This window comes from Onychostruthus taczanowskii, unplaced genomic scaffold (assembly GCF_017590055.1).
Source record: "Onychostruthus taczanowskii isolate IOZ18803 unplaced genomic scaffold, ASM1759005v1 scaffold121, whole genome shotgun sequence".
NCBI lineage: Eukaryota > Metazoa > Chordata > Aves > Passeriformes > Passeridae > Onychostruthus > Onychostruthus taczanowskii.
Genome location: NW_024498363.1, coordinates 225,168 through 249,525, shown reverse-complemented (window position 1 = coordinate 249,525; position 24,358 = coordinate 225,168). Strand labels below are relative to the sequence as shown.

At 37.5% G+C, this 24,358-nt stretch overlaps 1 protein-coding gene across 3 annotated transcripts in view; it reads left to right on the top strand.

The window, feature by feature from the left end:
* GAK (cyclin G associated kinase) overlaps positions 1-24,358 on the top strand; it is a 67,958-nt gene that overhangs the window by 31,494 nt on the left and 12,106 nt on the right. For 2 of the 3 annotated variants that reach the window (XM_041395902.1, XM_041395900.1), the window contains exons 12-24: positions 221-270; positions 357-505; positions 4,182-4,304; positions 6,087-6,220; positions 7,208-7,402; positions 7,959-8,076; positions 10,391-10,470; positions 10,800-10,993; positions 12,853-13,011; positions 13,768-14,238; positions 16,197-16,367; positions 22,281-22,415; positions 22,749-22,868. In XM_041395902.1, coding sequence (XP_041251836.1) covers positions 221-270; positions 357-505; positions 4,182-4,304; positions 6,087-6,220; positions 7,208-7,402; positions 7,959-8,076; positions 10,391-10,470; positions 10,800-10,993; positions 12,853-13,011; positions 13,768-14,238; positions 16,197-16,367; positions 22,281-22,415; positions 22,749-22,868 — 2,099 coding nt within the window. The remainder of the gene's footprint in view (positions 1-220; positions 271-356; positions 506-4,181; positions 4,305-6,086; positions 6,221-7,207; positions 7,403-7,958; positions 8,077-10,390; positions 10,471-10,799; positions 10,994-12,852; positions 13,012-13,767; positions 14,239-16,196; positions 16,368-22,280; positions 22,416-22,748; positions 22,869-24,358) is intronic. The other variant, XM_041395901.1, reaches the window with a different exon arrangement.

Here is a 24,358-nt window from a genome sequence, read left to right as displayed (position 1 = left end):
AATATAAATGAGTAACTGCTTAAACACAGTAAACATGCTTAATGCTTAAACATTTTCTGTTCTGAAAGCTCTGTTCTGAAACTCTAGAAATGTGAATGTAACAAGTCTCAGATAGAAATAATGAAACAGTATTCCTGATGCTGGGTGCCACCTGAGATATCTGGCTTACACTTTGAGTGGTTATATGTCCCAGTATTATAACCAATGTCTTCTCTTTCAGTTATGCAAAAGGAGACTTGGATATATCATACATCACTTCCAGGATTGCTGGTATGATATCTATATTTTTGTTAAACATAATTTCTCCTTGCTCTTAATACATGAAAAAATTCACTTGCTGTTTGTTCTGTCTTCAGTGATGTCCTTTCCAGCTGAAGGTGTAGAATCTGCCATCAAAAATAACATAGAAGATGTGCGGCTGTGTCTGGACTCTAAACATCCTGGCCATTATGCTGTGTACAATCTCTCTCCAAGAACATACAGGCCTTCAAGATTCCATAACAGGGTGTGTATAGTTTTTGTGTATTTTTCTGAAAGGCCTTGAAACATAGTGTTTTCATTATACCTTCAGCTTTTTATTGTAAAATAGGTTAAAGTAGGTTCATCAAAAAGATGGCAAAAGGGTAAGTATAAACACAAGGTCAAAGAGTTACCTATATTTTCCTTGTCCTTCTTTTAAAACCAAACTTAACTGGTAGCGGACCAATCTTTAATCTTAAAAAACCTTACTAATATTAAACAGACTGAAGTCTGTTTTTTTTTTTCTAGGATAGTAATACCTTTGAAAACATGCTCATGTACCTTATGTGTTTCAAATTTAAGTGGAGAATACTTCAAGTAATGAAAGTCTTACTAAAATGTCAGTCTCTCCTATATTCTACCATTTTCCTGTGTCAAGGACATGGTGACTGATTTGCATAACCTGTTCACTGGAGTTTCTCCTTGTCCCACTGCATACCATTTGACTACCATATGACTCAGCCATAACTGTCTGATTGTTCTCACCATCTTCAGTATTGTTGTGGCTTACATGAGCCTCCATTATCCTTCCTGGCAATTTCTCTGATACTAATGTGAAGGCATTTGCCTAATTCAGCAACAAGGCATTGAGAACATCTTGTTAGGTACCAAGACACTGGACTTCAGTGTTTGCTCCTGAGTAAAACTCATCTGTCCTGGCTCAACAGTTGGGACTGTTACTGTGTTGTGAGTTGTCCAGCACCTTAACAGTCTGTAGTGATCATGCCCCTTTCACACAATACTGTCTGCCAAGAAGAGAGTCTAGAACCATTATTGGTTACAGAATAATACAGCCTTTTGGGCCTTATTATATCATTATACAGAGACATCCTTAGCATTATTTCAGTTACCAGAGTTGACTTAAAATATTGGGGTGAGATATATTTAATGTATTCTTTCTAATGCTATCACTTCCTTTTGTTTCCTTGTAAACAAGATAAAGTATTATCACACCTGAAAGAAACATGAATTTACTGAAACTGAAAACACCTGAAATTACTGTCTCTTTGGATGAATGCAATCAGCTTTTTTATGTGTTTCTGGTTCAATATGAGGTTCAGGCAGAGGCTATTCAAGATGGAAGGCAAAAAAGCTTGATTGCACAGGAAATCTACTGCATGATTATTTGTAGCAGGTACCTCAAAGCAAAATGTTCAGCAATTCTTTTTAGCTCTAGATTGCTGGAAAGTCTGAGATTGCTGTGGTGAACTGATTTATTCCACATCTGCAAAGTGATCAGTTTCTGTTTATGGAATGATAAATTCTGTGACTGGGAATTTTCTTACCAGTGAATTTTTTTAGTTGTGCAAGTCTGAGGTGTCTATACACCTGGTATTTCTGATGTGTTGGTACTAAGAATAGTAATATGGTCTTGTTTTTGTTAAGGAGTCATAGTAGGTAATAATTAGTTGATACATTACAGGTTCATGACCGCTTTATTGTCTAGGAGTATTAAGGAAGGCAGTTATTTTACTTGGAAACAAACTCTAATTGTATTTGGAACTCTTACCTGCCTGTTGAAATTGAGATGTTTAGCAATACTGACTAACTTTATTGTTCAGTGCTGGATGAGAGCAGCCATGTAGGAATCTAAAGAAGCTTAGGTTGACTTTATTGTTGACAAAAGATGATTATGGCAAACCTTTAAACATGATCAGAGGAGAACAGCTTCTAAAATTCTTTATTATAACACTTTGCTTAGAAGGTATTTATGAAATACCTTCATATGAAGCCAACATATGATTGGTTTCTTGCTGTTTGCTATCTGTATGGATCTTCTACAAATTTCTTTAATCTTGGTTAAAATTAATGGTAGTTTTGAAATTAGCTTATCTGCTAGTTTTGAGTTCTTTTTGGAATAGATTGCTTTGAGAGTTTGGGCACTATCCATAATTCTGCTAATTGTCAGGACACTTGGAGCTGAAAACACAGATAAAGAAACAGAAAGTAATGTTGTTTTTGTTACGTCTTGTAGGAAACCTAGTGTTTCAGTGGAAAGTAAATGGTAAATTAAAAGGAAAAAAGTCAGTACTTTCTGCTTTTTTGAATGCACTTTTGTTAGGCTGTGTTCTGGTCTGAAGCTGCCACTCTTCAATATGATTCTTTTGTGGTGGTGTGATTTAACTTCAGCCAGCAACCAAGCTGTTTGGTTATTCCTCCCTGGTAGAAATGGATGGAGAATCACAAGGTGACAGTGAGAACTTGTGGGTTGAAATAAAAGCAGGTAAAGCAAAAACCACAGGTACAAGCAAAGCAAAACAAGGAATTCATCCACCTTTTCCCATGGGCAGGCAGGTGTACAGGAATGCAGGGCTCCGTCATGCATTGTGATTCCTTCAGAAGACAAACATCATTACTCTGAATGTTTCCCCTTCCATTCTTTTTCCCAAAGATTTATGGGTAGAGCATGATGTCCTATGTTATGGAATATTCCTTTGGTTAGCTGGAGTCACTTGTCCTAGCTGTGTCCCCTCCCAGCTTCTTGTGCACCCCAAGCCTGCTTGCTGGTGAGGTGATGTGAGAGGCAGAAAAGACCTTAACTCTGACTAAGCCATGCTTATCAGTAAAAAAAAAATCCCTGTGTTAACAATACTGGTTCCCTCACAAATACAAAACATAGCCTCATTTATTTACTATGGAGAAAATTACTCCAGGTGAAACCAACACATGCTATTGTTGTCATATTTGAGATACACTGAAGCCCACATTGAATCCTGTGGTGAACAGGCATATAAAGGACTTTTTGCCTTAGCTTTTCTTTGTTTTCTAGTGACTTTACGTAAGATTGCACTAACAAAGGAATGTGGAATTTAAATCTCTTGCAAAGTGATTGTTTCTGAAATGGCCTTATTTTGAAATTAAAATACTAGAGTACAATGAAAAGTTGTAGGAGACTGACTGTTTATTTCAGTCTATTTTCCTGTGCTTGGCACAAATACAGTTTTTTGTGATAATCAGTTCAGGTAATTTATCTCAGAGTAACCCTTAAACTCTTTATCTAGATAGGAAGCCATGTTGCTGGTAGGAAAACTTGGTCTTCAATATCTGGCAATTGCAGCTGAGACTAAAATACAAAAAGCTTAATTTGTAACTTGCTTCCTCAATCCTTAATGTATCTATTCTTAAAGTGTTTTAAGTCCCCCAAGAATCAAGTTTCATATCCTACATCCTTACTGGACAATTGATTTTAAGGATATAGATTCTTAGCAGTGAAGCTGATTTTTTGTTAGTGCTTTGAAGCAGGAATTGTAAATGGAATATTACTGAACCATTCAAGCTCTGAACAAAGGACAAATATTAAAAGAAGCCTAATCTTTCTGTTGTTGGGGTTTTCTATTTTTTGTTCTTAAGTATATGTGCACAAATCATGTTGAAAGCTGTTTTATTTTACTCCTTGCTCTAAGAATATTTCAGGTAGTAATCTGAGTTCTTGATACTTCTTGTGCAGCAGATTTGTGGACAGAACCGTAGTTTTATTGCACTTCAGCCTAAAAAGTGGTGTTTACACTGTGCAACACTGCTTTTCTGGAGTGTCTTTCTTAATTTCAACATGAACATGGCATTCAAGTGTAAAATTGCCTTGTAGACGTTTGCATAACCTAAGTTGTGTATATGTGACAATATTATACTGTTTCTCAAGTCTCTTGTCTCGCTCATTGCAGGTTTCTGAATGTGGCTGGCCAGCAAGACGAGCACCAAATCTTCAGAATCTCTATAGCATATGCAAGAACATGCATTTATGGCTGAAACAAGACCAGAAAAATGTTTGCATTGTGCATTGCCTTGTAAGAAATTGATTTAAGTCTGAAGCGCTTTATTCAATAGAGCTTTAAATTGTGAAGAAGGGTGCTGGTATCCATTCAGTTTGTGATTGTTACTGGCTTTCTTTACTGGATGCCACAGGGTCAATTCCTTCCTGCTGTGTTCGTAGGGAAGTCACTTGCATCAATTTTCTCCTTAGGGAAATTGGTATGGTAATGTAGCCATTGCTTGCATTTAGAGTGGAAGGCAGCATACAGGCAGTATTAAGATAAAGTATCCTTTGGAAGAAAAAAAATCTTTTCTCCTCTTTCAGTATTTGCTCCATTTTTTGTTTTCTGTGTGATAGATGGCTGTACACTGCATATCCCTTTACTGTCCATTTAGAATATAATCTGTAGCCACAGAATTTCAGAAACTGACTGTAAGACTTCCGGTTTACCTGCTTTTGCTGGCAGCAGATTGCTCTGTAGATTTCACTATTCTCCAAACTATTATTAACTTCGATATAACCAAAAAAGGCAATAAAACTGTCTATAGAGACACCTTATGTCAAACATGGTGTAGGGGGAGGAATGAATTTAAGGAATACTTTGCTCAGTATTTGAAAATTAGGTCACTCTTACATTTGTTTAAGAGTATTGCATGTGAATTTTTGTCATTTTTATTTTGCTGCAGAGTAAAAAGCAAAATGTGACTAGTTGACAATACTTGCAATACTGCTGGAAAGCTTTCAAAACCTATCTGGTGATGTGGCATAGCCATCAATAGGGAATATCACTATCAGAGTCAAAACCAGGATTTGTTAATCTGACAAATCATATTTGTGAGTTATGTAGTGTTTTACAAGTAAAAAGCCAGTTCATGTCAGCTCCTGAAAGGCAGTAGAATTTTCAGTGCTGCTGTGGGGTTAGGCATTTAATTCTATATTAATGCAATACTTGTACTACCTCAGTGTCACATGATTGCTGGTCAAGTAGGTGAGAAGCAGATGTGATGAGTTAACACCAGCTTTTGTAACAATCTTTCCCTTGAAGTCTTTTGTTCAAGGTACTTAACTCATTTCTTTTCCTCACTTGTAAGGCAAACTTTTGTATATACCTGGCTTTGTGCCAGATGTGATGTAAAGTGTATACCAGAAATTTAAGAAATGAATGATAAATATTCTGTTCCATGTTGCTAGCCAACAAACCTGGAGAAGTCCTGTTCTGTCAACCATTATCTCTTTCAAATCTTCTGCCTTTTATTATACAGGGGTGTATCTGGGATATGTGTGTAGCAGGGATTCCTGCAGAAAGAAGCTCAGTTTTAATCTCTTTCTCTTTGTTTCTTAGCAGGCTCTTAAAAGTTTTAGACAGAAGTCTAAAGAGTTTAGTGTGGTTTAGTTCTTCTGAGTCTTTGTACTTTTCTTGCAGCAGATGTCCATGGCTGTCAGTAAAAAATAGCAGTGTTCTGGGATTTCAGATAGCAACCAGGAAACAAAGCTCAAAAAATGGGTAGTAGTGACAGTAAGGTAAAGAACATAAATTGAAAATTTCAACTGGTGTTAAGCTAAAGTAGTTATTCACATTTGAACAAGAAAGTAATATGTAATATCTTTTGTATGGTGTAGAAGTTAAATGAAAATCTTTCACACTCAACTGCAAACTTCAAATCAAATAATGGCACTAGACTTTGGACATCATGACATTAAATAATGATAGGATATAGGATACATAACGGGATGTTCTTCAGTGACTTGGATAATGCTTTTTCCACTAGATTTACTAAAAAATCTACTTTTTTTTTTTTTTTTTTTTTTTTACTAGGATGGAAGAGCAGCATCTGCTGTTGTAGTTTGTTCCTTTCTGTGTTTTTGTCGTCTCTTCACTACTGCTGAAGCTGCTGTTTATATGTTCAGTATGAAACGCTGTCCACCTGGCATTTGGCCTTCTCATAAAAGGTACTGTAAGGTACTGTTGAAGCAAGTAGCTATTAAATTCTGAATATGGTAGAAGATGTCTTTGGAAAGATAAATTATTTCAATAATGTCTGTGTTCAAACATCTGGTTTTCCAAGTACTTTGCTGTATCATGAATTAAAGGTAGTTCTGAATTTTCTGAGCCTGTAAGTACCCATCAGAAATGGATCAAGTATTCCCTGTGGTGAAGAAGTGTTAGGAGTGAACACAAGGCTATGCAGAGCTTTTGAATGCTTTCATAATTATAAAATCCTCTTCCACATGTGTAAGACTTATTTCATGTTTCCTAGTTTATTTCAATAGGTTTTATTATGTCAGAACACGGCAAGCTGTGAGGGTATACCAGAAATTATTTTTGTCAATTGGGTAAAAATGCCTAGTGGGCTTTTTCTTTTGGAATGCATGTAGAGGTGACTTGCATATACTTTGAGAAATGTTTTAAACTGTTTGTTTGACTTAATTTGATAGATCTTATAACTGTAAAGGATGAATAACAAGTGACACTGGTAGCAAGGGTGTTTCCTAAAAAAAAGGATTAGATTTTGAAGGATGGGAAATCAAGTATTAGTTCGGTATAAATGGCAAATTATGTTTTTGTATACATTTACTTCATGTATACTTAAGGGGTTCTCCACAAAATAATATATAATAATCGGGACAAATTTAAAGCCTTTAGGAAGATTTGAGTGATCTATTATGTATAAGATACAAAATAAATAGTTTTCCTAGGTTAGTGCTTTAAGACTTTTTGAAATAGTAACTAGTTTATTTTACAAGTCATTATATGTAAAGCTACAGACCCTTTTGTGTCATTCTATCAGATTTGAAAATCTATTTGCTGGAGGTGGTGGTAGATATTCCCACTGTTTCACTGTTAGCAATGCTTAGTGACTGGGTAAGATGTAACTTGCTTATGTGTTCCTTAGAATTTTGTGCTCTGACTAAATGAGTACCATCTGGTTTTGGCAGATACATTGAGTACATGTGTGACATGATGGCTGAAGAACCCATTATTCCTCACAGCAAGCCCATCCTGGTCAGATCAATTGTCATGACTCCTGTTCCGCTTTTCAGTAAGCAGCGTAATGGCTGCAGGCCTTTTTGTGAAGTTTATGTGGGAGATGAGAGAGTAACCACTACCTCCCAGGAATATGACAAAATGAAGTAAGTACAGATTCTGACTTGCTCTGGAATAGCAAGTTACATTTTTCTAGATTCTAGCATTTGCATGTTTCTAGATTCCTCTATCCCCTTTTAACTGGTCTCAAAAGGTGAATTGCGAATGTGGTTGTTAGAGGAGCTGGTCTTGCAGAACAGTGGGTGTGATGGTGGGGTGGCACACTGGACCATGTGAGGCAGTGAGCAAGACCCTCTTCTCGCTCCATGTGAAGTAAGACTGGGAACATTGATCCCTGATGTACTTGTGCTAAGCATAACATCATGTCTCAGTCATGGAAACCATAAGGATCCCCCAGGCATGGCAGCTGCAAGGTGACTGCTTATTAGTCCCTGTACAGCTTTGGTGTCTGCACAATTGCAAATGGTACTAATACTGCTGGATGTGGGTAATCATAGAAATGAAAGAATACTGAAGTCCTTGTAGCTTTTCAGCTATTGAAGGCCTTGAAGAAAGCAGGCTAAATCTAAAGTAATACACTATTTAATCTCTTTTTAAACCAAATTGACTATGGTTATGTTTTTGGGTTTTTTTTTCCTTTAGGGAGTTTAAAATTGAAGATGGGAAGGCAGTAATCCCACTGGGTATAACAGTCCAAGGAGATGTTCTCATTGTGATCTATCATGCCAGGTCAACTCTAGGAGGACGACTACAAGCCAAGGTAATGATAAATTTAAGAGCCTGAATTGAAGATTTGCTTTATTTTTGGTTGCAGTTTTGTAACCTACTAGTTATCTACTGAATACTTTGCTTTATTTACTGTTCTTTGTTCAGAGAAATGTTTGAGGTTTTCATTCACTTGTGAATTCAACCTTTTCAAGCCTTTTGAGTATGTCCACTCCTAATGCTGTACATGTTGATGCTTTTGTAAGTATTTCTGGAAAGTACTTCAGTACTGATAATTGTTATATTTGTAAGGAAAGTCCCCAGCCAATTTTTTTTGAGGCAGCAATTATTATCTGTTAAGTTGCACAGCAAGCCAGAACTTTTTAATTCTGTGCACACAAACTGCAAACAAAGGAAAAATACCACTCAGCAGAAAAGTGGGGTTCCAGAGACTGCCTGTACAAAACAGCCTAGAAAAATCCATGTCGTTTTATAGCCTATTTCTAAAGTCAGGTTCAGTTGTTGTAGCTAATTTTCTTACTTGTCTTTGTTCTACTAGGGAGAATGCATATTTCCTTTTTTAGTTCAACTATGGATGCAAATGCAAGATCACAAAAAACTTGTTAATGAAGCCTGTCTTCATATTTTTTTAAAGGCATGTTCTTTTTTCTCTAGATAAGTTATTCAATTAAACTTGGAAATCCATGTAAAAGATAAGGATAGATAGTGCAAAGTTTAGAGCTTGGAGGTTTGTGGAAATTGATAAGACAGCTTTTCAGACAGTTTTGATACATAGGGACATACATGTGTATTCTTACATACTGTTTACTGAAATTGTTTTCCTGTGTTTTTTTTTTCTGCTTTGTGAGTAAGAAGGTATCAAATCTTGTCATGTTCAACAAGACCTTCCAGAATACCTTAAAACTAAAAACTGAGTGAAATGATTCCTTAGTGTGCAAAAATGACTACTGTATTGTTCAAGGTCGTCAGGAGAAAGGCATAAAACTGGCAAAATTTATCCGAGGTTAGGTTCTACTCCTTGTTTTATTCATGATAGAGTTTCTTTTATGTGGTTTCTTTGGCGTTTATTCACTGATAGAAAAGACTAGAATTTTCTCAGCTGTCAGCTATAGCACATGATGCATCAACACTGTGTGTGATGATCTGGATTTGGAGGTTTGATGGAACAATATTCAATGTGTCCTTAGTTTTATGTGCTGTTAATTGCCCCCTAAAGTACTCTACAGATTTCTTACAGAGATTAACCACCACATTTCAAAATTTCTCCTGTGTTTAGAGCTGGTCATTATGAATGTCATCTTCTTTCTCACAGCTAATTAGAGAGTTCAGCTTATCTTTTAGGAAAGTGATGGTAGGGATGGAAGAATCAGGAAAACTTGCTCCAGTATGTCCATGTCTCTCTTGTACTAAGGAGCCTGGCACTGGGCATTGCAATTACAGATGAGGCTTCACTAGTGCTGAATAGAGGGGAAGGATCAACCCTGCCTTAATCTGTGGCAATGCTTTTTGTATTATTTGGTTTCTGGCTATCAAGTTTGGTAAATACTTATTTACAAGTAAAGCTTTCATAATTCAGGTTTGTTATATTTTCTGGACTACTACTGCGTGACTTATTTGTAAAGACTGGCAAGATTATATCACAGGTGTAGTGACTAATGCCGGGAAACAAATATAGGCTGCATTGATCAGTGAGCTGTAATTTGGATTTGTGCAAGATCAGAAGCTACCTGAATATTCTATAGTAGCATTTTCTGGACACTTGTATTCCCATCAGGCATGGGAAAGTGGTTTTTCTGTGAACAGTTGAGAGATCAAAATGAGTCAGTTCACAAAAGCCCTGTCTGGAATTCTGTCTGGAATGAATGGCTGACTTGAAGTTGCACCAAAAAAAGACTCCTTGCATGCCTTCTGAAGTGTCCTTTTAAATGTGGTACATTTAAAACTGTTTTAAATCTGTTCCTTTGTATGTGACGTACATATATTTCTTGGTTGGCATATTGCACAATGGATTTTTCTGAGCATATGCTATTCAGAAACAAGGGTCATACAATTTTAGCCTCCAGAACAGGATCTGGAAATACTTTAGACTTTAGTCTGTTTTGAGGTTAGTGATGAGACATACCTCACTGAAGGTCTTTTGGTTTGTTAGTGCTAGTAATAGATCGGTTTATGTTCTATCTCAACTGTATTTAAATCTTTCAAGATAAAGTATACTTGTAATTAAATGGAAATTTTTGTAGCAAAGCAAGTACTTCAAAATATTTTAATACGGATAATACTTTGCATTATGTTAAAGGCAGAACACTGTTCATGTGGATTTATAGTTTCCTGTGTCTTGTTTTCAACAGATGGCTTCAATGAAGATGTTTCAGATTCAATTCCATACAGGCTTTGTGCCCCGAAATGCCACTACAGTGAAATTTGCCAAGTATGTTGACACCTTTTTGTAGGAGACTGGAAGAAGTTGTCTTTGAAACCACTTAACCTGCCAAACATCAACATATACTGGGGAGTGCAGGAAGTAGATTACTTTGGTTGCAAAAAGAGTCTTTTGTTTGCTCACCTTAAGGAAATTAAATGTTTTGTTCATGATACGAACAATGTACAAAAATACCACCTGTTTTAAATGGGAAAAGTAAACAAATATAGCATTTTTAATGCCTTATACTAATTGCTTTAGAGTTTTGTTTTGGACTGCAGTAGATTTAATCCAGTTAGCCATCAGTATCAAGAAACTTCTTGTTTGTGTCTTTACAGATATGATCTGGATGCCTGTGACATACAAGAGAAATACCCTGATTTATTTCAAGTCAATCTGGAAGTACAGGTGGAGCCCAGAGATAGGCCCAGCTGTGAACAGCCACCTTGGGATAACATGAATGTGAAGGGACTGAATCCCAAGATACTCTTCTCCACCCGAGAGGAACAGCAAGAGATTTTATCAAAATTTGGTAACGAATCCATTGAAAAACTAGAGAATATGAGAAGGTTTTCAATGTACTTAGTGTTTGAGGCTTTTGTTTAATTTTTGATGTGCCATTAATTGAAAAAAAAGCCAAAAGGGGTTTTTGTAGTATATCAGTTAAAAATATGCATTGTGTGGAGGAGCTTAAGTTATCCTCCAGTAATGAGGATTGTAATTATACCTGTCTTACTTCTACTGTGCTTACATGTGCTTGGTTTCATAGCTTACAAAACTATGAATAGGCCATTTGCAGGGAGGGACTTCTAGCAAATAGAATTGTAACAGTCAGTATTGTAGGCACAATGCCTTGAATGGGATTTATTTGGCTAAACTGGCACCAGTGTAATTTCACTTTAAATTATGTGAGCATTCCTGACAAATGGTGTAGGTAAGAATGTTCTTATCAACATTCTTACGCATAGCCATGTAATATTGTAATTAATTTCCTGCACTTTTCCTAATATGTTCCAGCAGACACTATTTTATTATCTGTATTTATCTTTATCTGTAGATGCCTGCATTAGTTGCAGTTAATGCTGTTCAATATCTTTCTTCTCCTGGTATCGGTGATTAGCTTTGGTGTTTTCATTCAGGTTCTTAAGCCTTCTCTGTGTTTTGAGGATAAAGAAGCATTACGAAGATTACTATGTTGATTTTAGTGATACATGAGATCTTACCCTGTGCTGTTAATGTGGTACATCTCAAGTACATTTCTTTTCATACAAGATAGCTGCTGCTGGCCTTTTTTTCTTTTAAGCAGATATGTGTTGCTTGTATTATGATTTAGGCCATTTTCTATTTAATTTAGGTTAATCCTGCTGTGAACACAACTATCAACTCTCTAAAGCTAAGGTGTTTAGCTTTACATCATCATTGTTGATGGGGCTCTGTAAAAGTTAGTCTTTTCTTAAGTCACTTCCATTTTCTGATTGATACAGGAAATGTAAGGATTTCAAATAACACTGAAAGTATTTCTTAAGATTGGTGGGAAAGGAATAGGATAAAAATAAGTTATGTGAACTGATTTAAAAAAAAAACTTGCAATTAAAATTGAATTTACTCTTTCATTAGTTATGATATTTTATGTTTTCTGAGACAAACTATGTTTTCAGCATCTCTAAGCTACAGCTGAGAATGTGGAAGGAGAGTGAAAAATGCTCTATCAGTTGTGTATTTAAATTTGGACAAATAGGTTTCTCCTATCCATCCATCCATCCATCCATCCATCCATTTTTTTCAAACAGTAGATGAATATTGACTAATTTAGGATGTCTTCTTCATTTGTCTTGAGGAAACTTAGGTTTTGAGAGGTGATACAGCAGTAGGTAACAGTGCAACTGAATCTTACACAAGAATCACTTAATACCTGATTTCAGTAAAATAAGAAATATAAGAAGCACTTAATAGCATCATACAGTGTAACACCCCTTTTTTAACCACTCCATGTTGTTCACTGGCTTTGCATATTCTGGGTTTTTCTACAGCTGCATTTGCGTTTTTCTGTCTGTTATTGCAGATACTGTTCATAGCTCTTTTGTGTTTTAGGGGTTGGTACAAGTGAGTGTTAATTACATTTTCCTACAAATGTATATGGAATGCTTGAGTTTTACTCTATGATTCTGATTTAATGTCCTAGTTCAAAACTGGATTTTACCAGTTTTTGCAGTTGAAAAGCAGTTAATACCAATTTCAGAAATGGTGGGAGCAGGAATTTGCATTTGCAGAGCAATAGATTGGTGATAATTGTCTTCCTACAGCAGTCAGCTTGAAAGACAAGTATCAGCTGCCATGTGGAGGATTGAGAAGTTTCTCTCTAAGGGCTCTGGTTTAAATTCTGTTTTATAGGGAAACCAGAGTTGCCTAGACAGCCAGGTTCAACTGCACAATATGAACCAGAGGCATCCCAGTTGGAGCAGTCTTCAGAAAGTGCACCTACTGATACAGAATCCCCGCACAGTGGTAGTACTGATGCAAACAACTTCTTTCACTCTCTGGACTGGAAAGGTACAGGTTTTCCTTTGAAGTACTGTGTGGTTTATGTTTGTCTTGTGTACTTTCCAGTGAATGCTTAAGCCTTCTTAGGCAGCAAAAGTCTCTAATTCACTAACCACGAGGAAACGGTATTTAAAGAGTGAGCTCTGCAGAATAGCAAGCACTTATTCTGCTTCATTTGGATAAACACCAAGTAAGGGGGTTTGGTGTTGAGTATAACTTAAATGCTGAGCTAAATTTTTCTTTTTCTGTAAAAAACTTAACCTTAAAGGTCTGCAAGGAAGCTTTTCATTCCCACAGCCCCACTTTGGCTGAGGAACAGAGGAAACAAGGTAGACTAGCCAGTGGGGTCCAGATCAGTAAGTAGGACTAAAAAAATATAATTTTATAGCACATCCCTTTTCTGGTTGCTTCTGTGTTGTTAAAAATATCAGCAGCTGCTTATGCTTCTAGTGAGTGCAGCAGTTACTAGGAAATCTTGTAAGCTCTAAGACACATAGTGATCTGAGGTGAATGTCCAAGTCAGTCTCATTTTGAAAAAATTTGTAATGCCTGCCTTTGTGGAGTGGCAAATACGGTAGTCAGCTGCTGCTTTTTCTGCCCTGCCCAAAGAGGTGGCAGGCAGCATGTAGTTCCTTTTTCATCAGTTCTTGTATAAGTTTTGGTTAGTTAGGAATTAACTTCATATGATGTCACCATGAAAGTTTCTCTTACCCTAGTCAGAAGAATAATGCTGGTTATTTAAATTTTTTTTTTTTTCTATTCAAGAAGGAAAAACTCCAGAAAGTGGAATAGAGGACAGTTCATCTAAAAATGATTGTGTTCAGCTGTCTGATGACAGGGAAGAGAGTGATCCTTCAGATGAAGAGTTCCCCACATTTCCAGATGAAGGAAGTGCAGTAATTGTTGGTGAGAAAGACTCTACTCCAGAGGGAGAGTTGCTTTTTGAAGCCAGTTTTGAAACTCCATCTGCGCCATTACAAAAATCTATCCCTGAAGAAAATGTAGACTTGCTGGGACTAGACTCTGATATTTCAGCAGAACAGAAACAACCTATCTCAGAAATAAACTCTTCATCAAGTAATGCTGACTTATTGAACAATCTGTTTGTGAGCAGTGTGTCACAGGTTTCAAGTGAGCCCACTGGAGATCTTCTTGGACAAGGAACAGATTTCTTTTTCAGCAGTCAGCGTCCAGCTGCTACTCAGGGTTCATCTTCAGCAGCAGCTGTGTCTTCAGGTATGTAAATTAGTACTTGTCAGCTGGGCAACACATGAAAACAGCTGCTTGCCTTGTGCTTAGAAAATAAGTACCATGTTTCAAGAGGGTGAATGGTGAAGATATGTCAGTCTGTAGCAAGACTATGAATGGAATAAGTGTTACTTCTGCATGAAGAAGTTCCTGTACATTACCCAGATATTCTGTTATGTTGCCAGTATCCTGTTAACTTTAAAGTCTGGTAAATAGAAAAGTATCAAATTTGAATTTCAAAGGAATTCAGTATCTTAAGGAATTTTAACTTTCCCATATGAATGTTGCATGCTGGATCCTTTTCTAAATCCATAACTTTCCTTGTTAAGGCATAGACTTGTCATAACTTGAACTTTACTTAAAGCAATGGCATTAGATGTGTAGAGCTGTGCTGCTTAGGTCAAATGTCTGTGTGGGATTTTTAACCTCCAGTGTTAATCACATAAGACTGCTGAGCAACTGGAAATCCTGTAGATTATTGTTCAAACCAGGATAATGATATTGCTAAAAGATGTTTTCGTGCTGGTTTTACTGATGTTGTTGGCAAGTTAGTATCCTTAAAGAGAATGCTACATAGTGCTGTCTATTTGGTATTTAAGCAAGGTGTTTTAGTTCAGAGATTCTGTTCGTCTTACCAGTGAATACTCATCTCTCTGTCACTTTTTGGGAGTCACAATTCTCTGCCTAAAGTTAATAGTAAGATTTCTGGGAATATTACTTGCATAAGCTGGGAAGCCACTACAAAGTTTTGTTTATTTGCACAAAGATAATTCATAGGTACTAAAAGCTTTCATCTGTAGACAACTAGAAGTAGTTTTTACAGAGTGTTTAGATGGTTTGAGATGTTTTCTTATTTTGAAGCAAATCACTATTGAACTTTGTTACTGTGGTCAGGGAAGAATAATTGTAATTTACCATTTTTACATAGGTAGAATTCTGTAAAGGGAAACCTTCATTACAATATCTTTGTTTAGCCATGTCTATTGCATGAAATATCTGATCAGTAGTCATGTATGTATCTCATTCTTGTAGTCATTCTCATTTAGTGTATTTCAATGACTTGTATTAAGAGAGATACTTGCAGAAGTGAGAATATTTGGCCACTTGTATTTTGGCTTTGCACAACAAACTTGAAGTTTTGTTTATGTGTGATGCTATAGTAAATTTGCTTGAAATGTCTTTGAGTCCTGTACAGTGTGGTCATTACCTGAGGATGTGCTGGGGTATTACAGCAGGATTATTCCTTCTCTTCAGCTTCTGAGTGAATCTGGCAGGACTCCCTGGGCTCTTGAGGGGTTTTGACCCTAGAGGGCAGCAGGAACAGGAATATCCGAAGCTCTGATTCCAGCTGACTGTCACGTGTTGCTCCATGCTGACTATAAATACTCTTCCAGTTAGTTTTTTCTTCATTGGGATCACTAGAGACCTGCTGAAGTCTTACTTCTATTGGTTTTCATTCTTGGGTTGACGTGTTTTCTGCCCCAGAATCACCAATGCCTTCAAGTCTGAATGGTAGTATAAACATTTTACTTCATATTCTTTTTAATAGTATAATAGTCCATTTTCTCCAAATCTGTTGCAGATTTGGCATTATAGAGTATTTAACAAATGTAGTTCTTCTGTGTGTCAGATGGTCACGCAAACTTTAGATGTGTCTTAAATGGATGAAATTAATGTTGTTGAATTGTATGCAGTCTTGCTGCTTTTTTTAGAAGACATAGCTGTTCATATTATATATAGCTTAGACCCTTTCTGTACCATGTGAAAGTTCGTTCGTCTAGAGGAAGGAATAGGTGTTTACTCTTTGCCACACAAAATTCACAGAAGGCTGCTGCAGTTACTAGCATGAGCTTTGTTTCTTGTCTGTGCCCTAAGAGGAGTATTTTTCAACTTCATTTATTCTACAATTTTTAATGAGATAATTTTGTTTTCTGCTTCTTTTTTAGCTGATCCATTTGACCCATTCACAATGTCATCAAGCTCAGAGAATCAAGCCCTCTCTGGTCCAGACCTCTTCGGGGACTTCCTTAATCCAACCTCAACATCTACAGCTAATACAGTTCCTTCCACACAAAGTTCACTTCCACCTTCTTCCAGCTCAGATTTCTTAAATTTAGGTAAGTGTGATTCTGGTGTTCTGTTTCTCAACAGTTTCTTCTCTTTTATGCATTTGTCTTTCAGCTTAGTGGATTAGTTACTTAATAGATCCACTTGTTGTGATTGCTGTTTTAATTAGCTTTGTACTCTGGAAGTACAGATGCAAATGCACCAAGAAGCAAGTATTTCCTATAAAATGTCATGCTATTATTAATGATAATATGTTAGGATCTGGAGTTTCCTCTCAATGATCTAATAACTGAGGATCCCCAAACATCTGGAAACTTATTTTATAGATGATAGTGTGCTATGTTGACTATATTCAGATTTTAAAGATTTTCTGGAAACCTTGGAAGACAAATGAGCAAGTCAAGTTGTAATATAGCCAGTTCTCGAAGTGCAGGCTGAGGCTAGCTTGCACCTTTCTGACCTGAATGTATTCTGCTAATATACTTACAAAGTACATTATGTAATACTCTAATCTTATTTGTTTCATTTCTCTGATATATTCTTGGCGAAGCCTTTTCCTCATGCATTTATTTTAAAATCTGTTAATCTTTAAGCAAAAATCTTTGTGATATGTTCAGTCTTCCCATCATTCTTTTAGGAGGAACAGGCATTTGCAGAAATGGTGGAGTGGTAGAGCACTCGTGTTTAAGCTTTTTAAAATCTGACTTTCAAAGAAAAGTGTGAGCTCTCTCCATAGGGATTTGAGTTGTTATCAGTCTGTGAAGGCTCTTCTCTGCTGCTCTCTCAGTCCCCTCTTTCTGTATAAGTGCTTCCCACAGGATACAATGTTTTAAGAATACAGGTCTGTGTAGGGTGCAGTCCTTTAGGAAGAGACTGCTGTAGGGATGTGGTTTTCCCAGGCGCTCCAGGTCCTGCCAGGGACCTGCTGCTGTGTCGGCTGCTCTCGGTGGGCTGTGGTTTCATCGAGGACATGTCCACCTGTGTAGGGTCCTCCACAGGCTGCAGTGTGAATATTTGTTCTACTGTGGTCTTTTACACGTGTTGCAGGGCAATCTCTGCTCTGGCATCTGAAGCACCTCCTCCCCTTCCTTCCATACCTACCTTAATGTCTGCAGAGCTGTTTCTGTCATATCTGTCCCTTCTCTTACAGCTGCTGTGCAGCATTTTTAGGGGAAACATGTTTTCCCAAAGACATCTTGTTTGGGAGGCTCAGCTGTGGCTTGTGGTGAGTCTGCTGGAGCTGGCTGTGTCCAATAGAGAAGCCCAGGCCCCTTCTCATGCAGACGCCTACTTACAACATACAGGTAGCTAGGAATGGTGGTATCATGCACCTTTTCCTGAATCCAGAGTGATTTCTTCCCAGGGCTTATTGTATGCACCTTTGACTTGCCCCTCTTTGTTTAGCAGTTTCTCCAGTTGACTCTGCATCTGAATGATGCAGTCTGAGTGTTAGCTACAGATAAACTCAGCAGAAAAAAATACATTATTTGTCTGAGTGAGAAAAGGGCTTCCTCTTTGAAATAAAAGGCTACCCAGCTGATTGCTCGCTCTATATTATTAATCATTATATTCCAGCTGTGGTTGATTCTGCTGGAAAGATTCCATTTGCTGCCTCCTTTGCAATGTTTTTGTTCCGTCCTGTAAGAGCCATATGTTTCAGTTGTGTACTTGTATAGTTGCCAGCTTTATGCCGCTATTGCTCTCCCTGTGTGAGGTTACCAAACATAAATATTTTGCTTAATAGAAGATTTGATCAATACTTGTCTGTGGAGCATTATCTCCTCCAGATTCTGCATCTGGAATGGGGCAACCTGGATGCAGACAGACTTGGGGAATGAGATGCTGGGAGGACCACCATGGAAAGGGACCTGAGGGTCCTGGTCGATGGCAGCCTGAATGACTGAGCAGTGCCAGCTCTGTCTTGGGGTGCATCAGGCACAGCAACACCAGCCAGGCAAAAGAGGGGATTGTCCCACTCTGCTCTGTGCTGGGACTGCCTCACCTCAAGTGCTGGGGGCAGTTTTGGGTGCCAAAGTATGAAAATAGACATTAAGCTATTAGAGACTGTCCAAAGAAGGGCCATGAGTGTGGTAAAGAAGGAATTCTCCCTTAAATGGAAACTGTATGAGGGGCAGCTGAGGTCACTTGGTCTGTTCTCCTGGAGAAGAGGAGATGGAGGGGAGACCTCACTGCAGTCATCAAATTCCTTGAGAGGGGAAGAGAAGGGGCCTACATTGATCTGATCTCTGTGGTGACCAGTGATGGGACCACAGGGAATGGCCTGTAGTTGTATTATCGGAGGTTTAGGTTGGGTATCAGGAAAAGTTTTTTTTTCTCAGAGGCTGGTTGGGCACTGGAACAGTGGGAAGTGGTCACAGCACCAGCCTGACAAGAGTTCCAGAAGTGTTTAGAAAACCCTCTCAGGCACATTATGTGATTCTTGGGGCTGTCCTGTGCAGACCCAGAAGCTGGACTCTGTGATCCTTGTAGTTCCCTTGTAATTCAGCACATTTTATGATCTCAGCCAAAGTCTAACTTACTGGAGGGGCAGGACCTCTCAAGAGGAGATTCTATACCTGATATGCTTAAAGCAGGGTTGCGTAGAGTGGGCTGTTCAAGACCGTTTCCTTTCTGGTTTTTAGCATTTCCAGTGCTATAGACTCTACAGCTGGGCCACCTATGCCAGGTTTGGGGAGATCTTAGAGGAAAGAAAGTAATTTTTAATGGAGTTCCATGTGTTTAAGTTTGTGCCCTATTGCCTGTTGTCCTTTCAGTGGCCAACATGGAGTAGAGTCTGTCTCAGTCTTTTTTTTCTTTCTTCACATTATGTATTTTTACACATTTATAAGAATGTTCCCAGTTCTTTTCTCCAAGTTTAATAGTACCAGAACCCTCATGTCAGAGAGGACACAGAAAAACCTTTTATGTATTAAGTTAAAGTGGGGAAAATAAAATATGGATTTCTGTTCAGTAAATGTTTATCTGCAGCCTTAAGGAGATCACCATCAATAGTCAGCTGTTAATAACATTTGAACAAGTAGAGAAAAAAAAGGAATGTTTTTACATCTGACTTCAATGCTTATTGTTTTGTGCTTAGTCCTTCTGGTTTTACTTGATAGCTTGCACCCTTGTATTAGGATGCCTGCTATTTTAATGTAGTTTCAGGAGCTTTCTGTCAACATAGGAAAAGATACTTAAAGTGTACCCATTTTCTCTTCAGCCTAGTGTTTTACATTGATTTCCTAATATTTCTCTATTGCTATGCAGTCTTTAAAAACAGTTTGGAAGTGGAAGAACTAGGGTGACATATCATACTCCTTTATATTTATTTTTCAAATGAGAGCTTATATGTTTGTTTAGCTGAAATGGTGTATGTATTTGAGCCTTTAGCATTCTATCAGTTACAGGTATCAATTTTATCAAGTAAGTAAGGCATATTGATAGTTATGTTGTTCTTAATGTGAATTTTTGAGTCATGAAAGGACAGCATCACTAGTAACTGGAGAAGAAAGGAAAAATAAGAACATGTTCTCAAATGACATATTCAGAACAACTGTGTTAAGTGAGCAGAAGATAGTGCAAACATAAGGTCATTAAAGAGAGAAAAAAAATTTAAACGAAAAATAAATTAGTAGTAATGGCAGTGACCATTCAAAATAAGCTGCAGTAATGAAATCTGATGACTCTACTGTTAGAGCAGTTTTGTCTAGAATCAAATTTTATGATAGATAAGCTTTGTTTGTTAGTACAGGGTTACTAAACTGCTGTAGATACCCGGAGAAAAGAAGTTTCAGTGAATACAAGTTCAAGATGTAGAGCTTTAACCTTGTATTCACAGATGTTGGCTTAAAATTGAAAATCATAGGAGTTTTAAAATGAAAGATATTTACACAATATCTGATCTTTTAAGGCATGCTGTCCTGTAAAAGGATAATGTTGTGCTGTTGCTGCTAAACAGCTGTGTATTAACAAGGTAACTTAATTTTCTTCTGTGTTTTTTAAGTAGTAGATCATTTTTAATGCAGGTTGAGTCAAGATATACTTACCTCTAAGACAGCAGGAGATTTGGAAGGTGATCAAAAGAAACCTGAGTGATCAGTGTAGCTTCCTCCTGAGGAGAAGTTAGTTTCTGTGAACTTGAGTTCTCAGACAGGCTTTAGATAAGGTTAAAGAAACCTTGCATCATACTAAACCAGCCTCTTGGTTCACAGAAAATCCTGTTGTCTGTGATTAAAGGATTTCCTGTAGACACGACAAGTTAAATAAAGAAAACCTTATGTGAAGTTGTGTGTAGTAAAATGTGGGTCTCTTATTTTGGGAAGCTGGAAAGTGTGATCTGATTACCACCAACTGATTCTTACATGTTAGCTTGGTTTGTACAGTGCTAGTAAAGAACAACGTTCTTTGCCATGACCTCCAGTGGTTCATTGATGTATGGCTAAGGATTATCAATATGCATATTAAAAAACTTGAGACAGCCAGGTTTGGATCTTCATGTTCATGATCTTAATTGCTTCCATTTTTGCGATATTGATTTATAGCCAGAGACACTGCAGTTTAGCAGATAGCTGGGGTCCTGAGTACTGAGACCAATATGTATTGTTTTTCCCATGGTTTCAGAGGCAGGGAGATGAAGCTTGGGTCTGGAGAAAGGGCTGGAAATGGTGGGTACTTCTTGCATTTTATTCTGATGTTTTCCGTCACATGCAGCAGAGAATACTGCTGAAATACAGGCTTCAGCAGATATTTATTGCACAGTATTTGATGTGCTCACTTTGCAGCTGTAAGATCTAATTATAAATGGTCTTAGTAGATTGAGATACTATAGGGGTATTTAATGTGCTTCTAATTATTTCCTTAATGAAGAGAATTTGATATTAATATTTAGAATATAAAGCTGAGATACTGAGACAAGTGAAAGGCTGTGATGTAGTTGAGACTTTGAAAGCCTCAGAATGTTACTGCTTTTGTAAGGATGGCTCAGTTAACCCTATGTCTGTGAAATGTCTTAGACCACCACTAAATTACTGAAATATCCCCACTCCCTGTAGCACTGAGTGTTGTTACAGTATTAAAGTAGTGGTTACATTCAAAAGCTATCCTCCTTCACTGTGAGTCTCCACAAGCTCTGCTCAAGGAGAATGCTCAGAGCTGATATGCAGTTTTGAGTGTTCTGTACATAGCATATCTCATTCTGATGAGGATGGCTCACCTCATAGTTTGTGTGAGTGATAAGTGGGGAATCATTTGAAAGTGTCAGGGATGGCAGTTATAATACCTTTAGATGGGATATGACATTTTCCAGGAGTTAGTGGAGCACCCTTGCGTGCTTTTAAATATGACAATTTCATTTCGACGTCATGGTCTATAGAAAAGTGGTTATTATCCATGCAGCTAGAGATTCTTAACCTTTTCCCACTAAAAAATCACTCTTCCTGTATCCTGCTCTTCACTTGTGTGCATTCATTTGTGTATTACACCTCAGAGAGTGTATTAGTTGGGCAAGAGGCTCCTTTGTCACAAGTAGCCTGGGTTAGGCAAACCTGCATTTTGAAGTGACCTGTCTTCACCTGTGTAACACCCAGACTGCTGACTGATAAAGAGCACCATTCATGGAGCACTGCTGCTTTCCACTTACCAGCTGTGTTGTCAGAAACAGCATCATGCCCTAGATCTGTACCTGAGCTAGTCCTTTGGATTGGGAGACCTAAACTCTTAAATTCACAGCATTGCCTGTGCATGAAAATTCCTTATCTATGAAGTGCGTGAGATGCTTTAAAATAGAAAGGGAGGAATTCCAGTGGTACAACCCTTTTGAGTCTGTTTAAGACTGCGCAACGGTTACCGAGAGATTTAAGCAAGCTGTGTAGCTGACAATGTGATACACATTCTATTGGTATTGGCAAATTATGTACTATTATAATGGTTTTCTTAAACGTGAAAACATTTATTTTTTCTTCTAGGCAATTTGACACCAGAGCCACCTAAAATATCATCATCTACAAGCCACCCAGATCTCTTAAGTGGATGGGATTCTTGGGCAGATTCCTCAACAACCAGCAATGTAGCATCACCACAGCTGAAGCCTGTTTGTGAAGGTATTATGAAATTAAATTTTTCCATTAGAGGACTGCTCCAGACTGGGTCAGTTTAATCACCTGAAACTGTTGAACATGTCTTCATGCATTTTTGCTTTGCTTCTTAAATGCTCTTTTAGTAAAGTACTTGTGTAGTTTTTCAGATTAAAGTTCAAGACACATGAATTAAATTGTTTCAATTCTCTATAGTAATGGTGATTCCTCTAATGGGAGAAGATGTTGTGAAGTAGAATACTGGGGAGGTTTGCATGAAGTGCTGTGCAGATACTACTTTTATTCTTTCTCTCAATTTCCAAGCAGATTAGGTATGTGATGTGTCTTCTTATTATACAGGCCAAGCTTTTACCACCGGAAGCCAGTCCAGTGTGTCTTCAGGTTTGTCTTTTAGCCAGGCGAAAGCTCAGAACTTTGATCCTTTTGCTGATCTTGCCAATCTGGGATCTGGTCTTCCAGGTAAGATCTTACTTTTGATAGACTATATTTACTGCCTCTGCTGTTTAATTTGTTTCTCATACCAATAAATGTTACTGACAGCCTATAAAGGGAAGTGTTTCCTTTTAATTGTCAACATCTAGCTTGACGTATTTGCTGAGACCTGGTGAGTATCAAGAAAAGATTGAATCTTCCAGATATTTTTTTAAATATCCAGAATAATATTTCAGAATATAACTACAGCTGTGATATAAGAAGAGTAAAAATAATTAATGCTTGAGAATTGAGTTGAGAAGGTAAGAGAAACCAGGAGCTGCTGATTCAGTAACTGAGCATGAGGTTTCTTACCTAACATTGATTAATACTGTTCTTGAAGGATTTAAAATGAAAGGAGGATTGAATTAGTTAAATTTTTTTTTAGTTCCAAAGTAACGGTTAATTCAGTACTTTCCTTTGAATTCAGCAGACTTTCATAGCTCTGCTACTCACATCTACCGTGTTAGTAAGATAAGCACAGATCAAGGGCTATACATTGCACACCAGTACCAAAAGCATTATGAGTATCTGTCAGTTTGCAGTGAAGGGCACAAGGAGTTCTGGAAGATAAGACACATTGCAGAGTAACTCTTGCTCCAGGGTGTTTTATTGGCCTGAAACTCGGGAATTTAATCTTGTAGCAATCACAAAAGAGCTGAAGTCCTTGCATTTCAGAGCCCACACTGCCATAACAAATGTGACCAGCTGCCCAGAGTACGTGGAATGATTCAGAGCAGCCTAGTGTTGCTGAATTGAGCAAACCTGCTTTTTCCCTTAGCTTGGAGCTGAAGGAGGTTTTACCCTGTTGCCTTGGCAGTTAGTACTGTGCATTGAATTGAGTGGAATTGTTGTAGAAACACTGGGTAGCATGCAGTGTTTGACTTCTTGATGTTGCTTGGGCATAAGTGCTGCAAAATTCTGCTGTTGAAGCAGTACCAGTGAGGCTGCTTTGCAGTAAAAAATGTTCAAAGATTTTCTAGTGTAATAATTCAGGTTAACATAGGTTGTTAACTTCACAGATAGTGTGACAGTAAAAAAAGTCAGTTTATTCTTGACTTGAAGATATAGGTATAGCCCACACTAAATCAGATTAAAGAAATGAAACTAATTTTAGCAGGGTCAATTCATTACTCTTTCAGTTAGCTTTCAATGGGGAAAATGATTGCATTAAGAAGCAGCCAGATGTCACTGTCCTAGTTAATGTTCTCAGGCATCACAAGAACTGGAATTTTCAAGGCATCACAAGAACTGGAATTCAGTTTTGGAATATAGCTGGAATACCACACTATTTTGTATTTTTCATAAGAGTCTTTTGGCTTCCACATACAAGATGCTGTTCTGGAAGAAAATTTATGAGAGTGCAAACTGCTTAAATATAAATGCTATATAAATCCAAAAGAAATAGCAGCTAAAAGTAGTGAATGCTGGTGTATTAGCATACTGGTAGGATACCAATAGTGTTCTGTGCTGGTTGG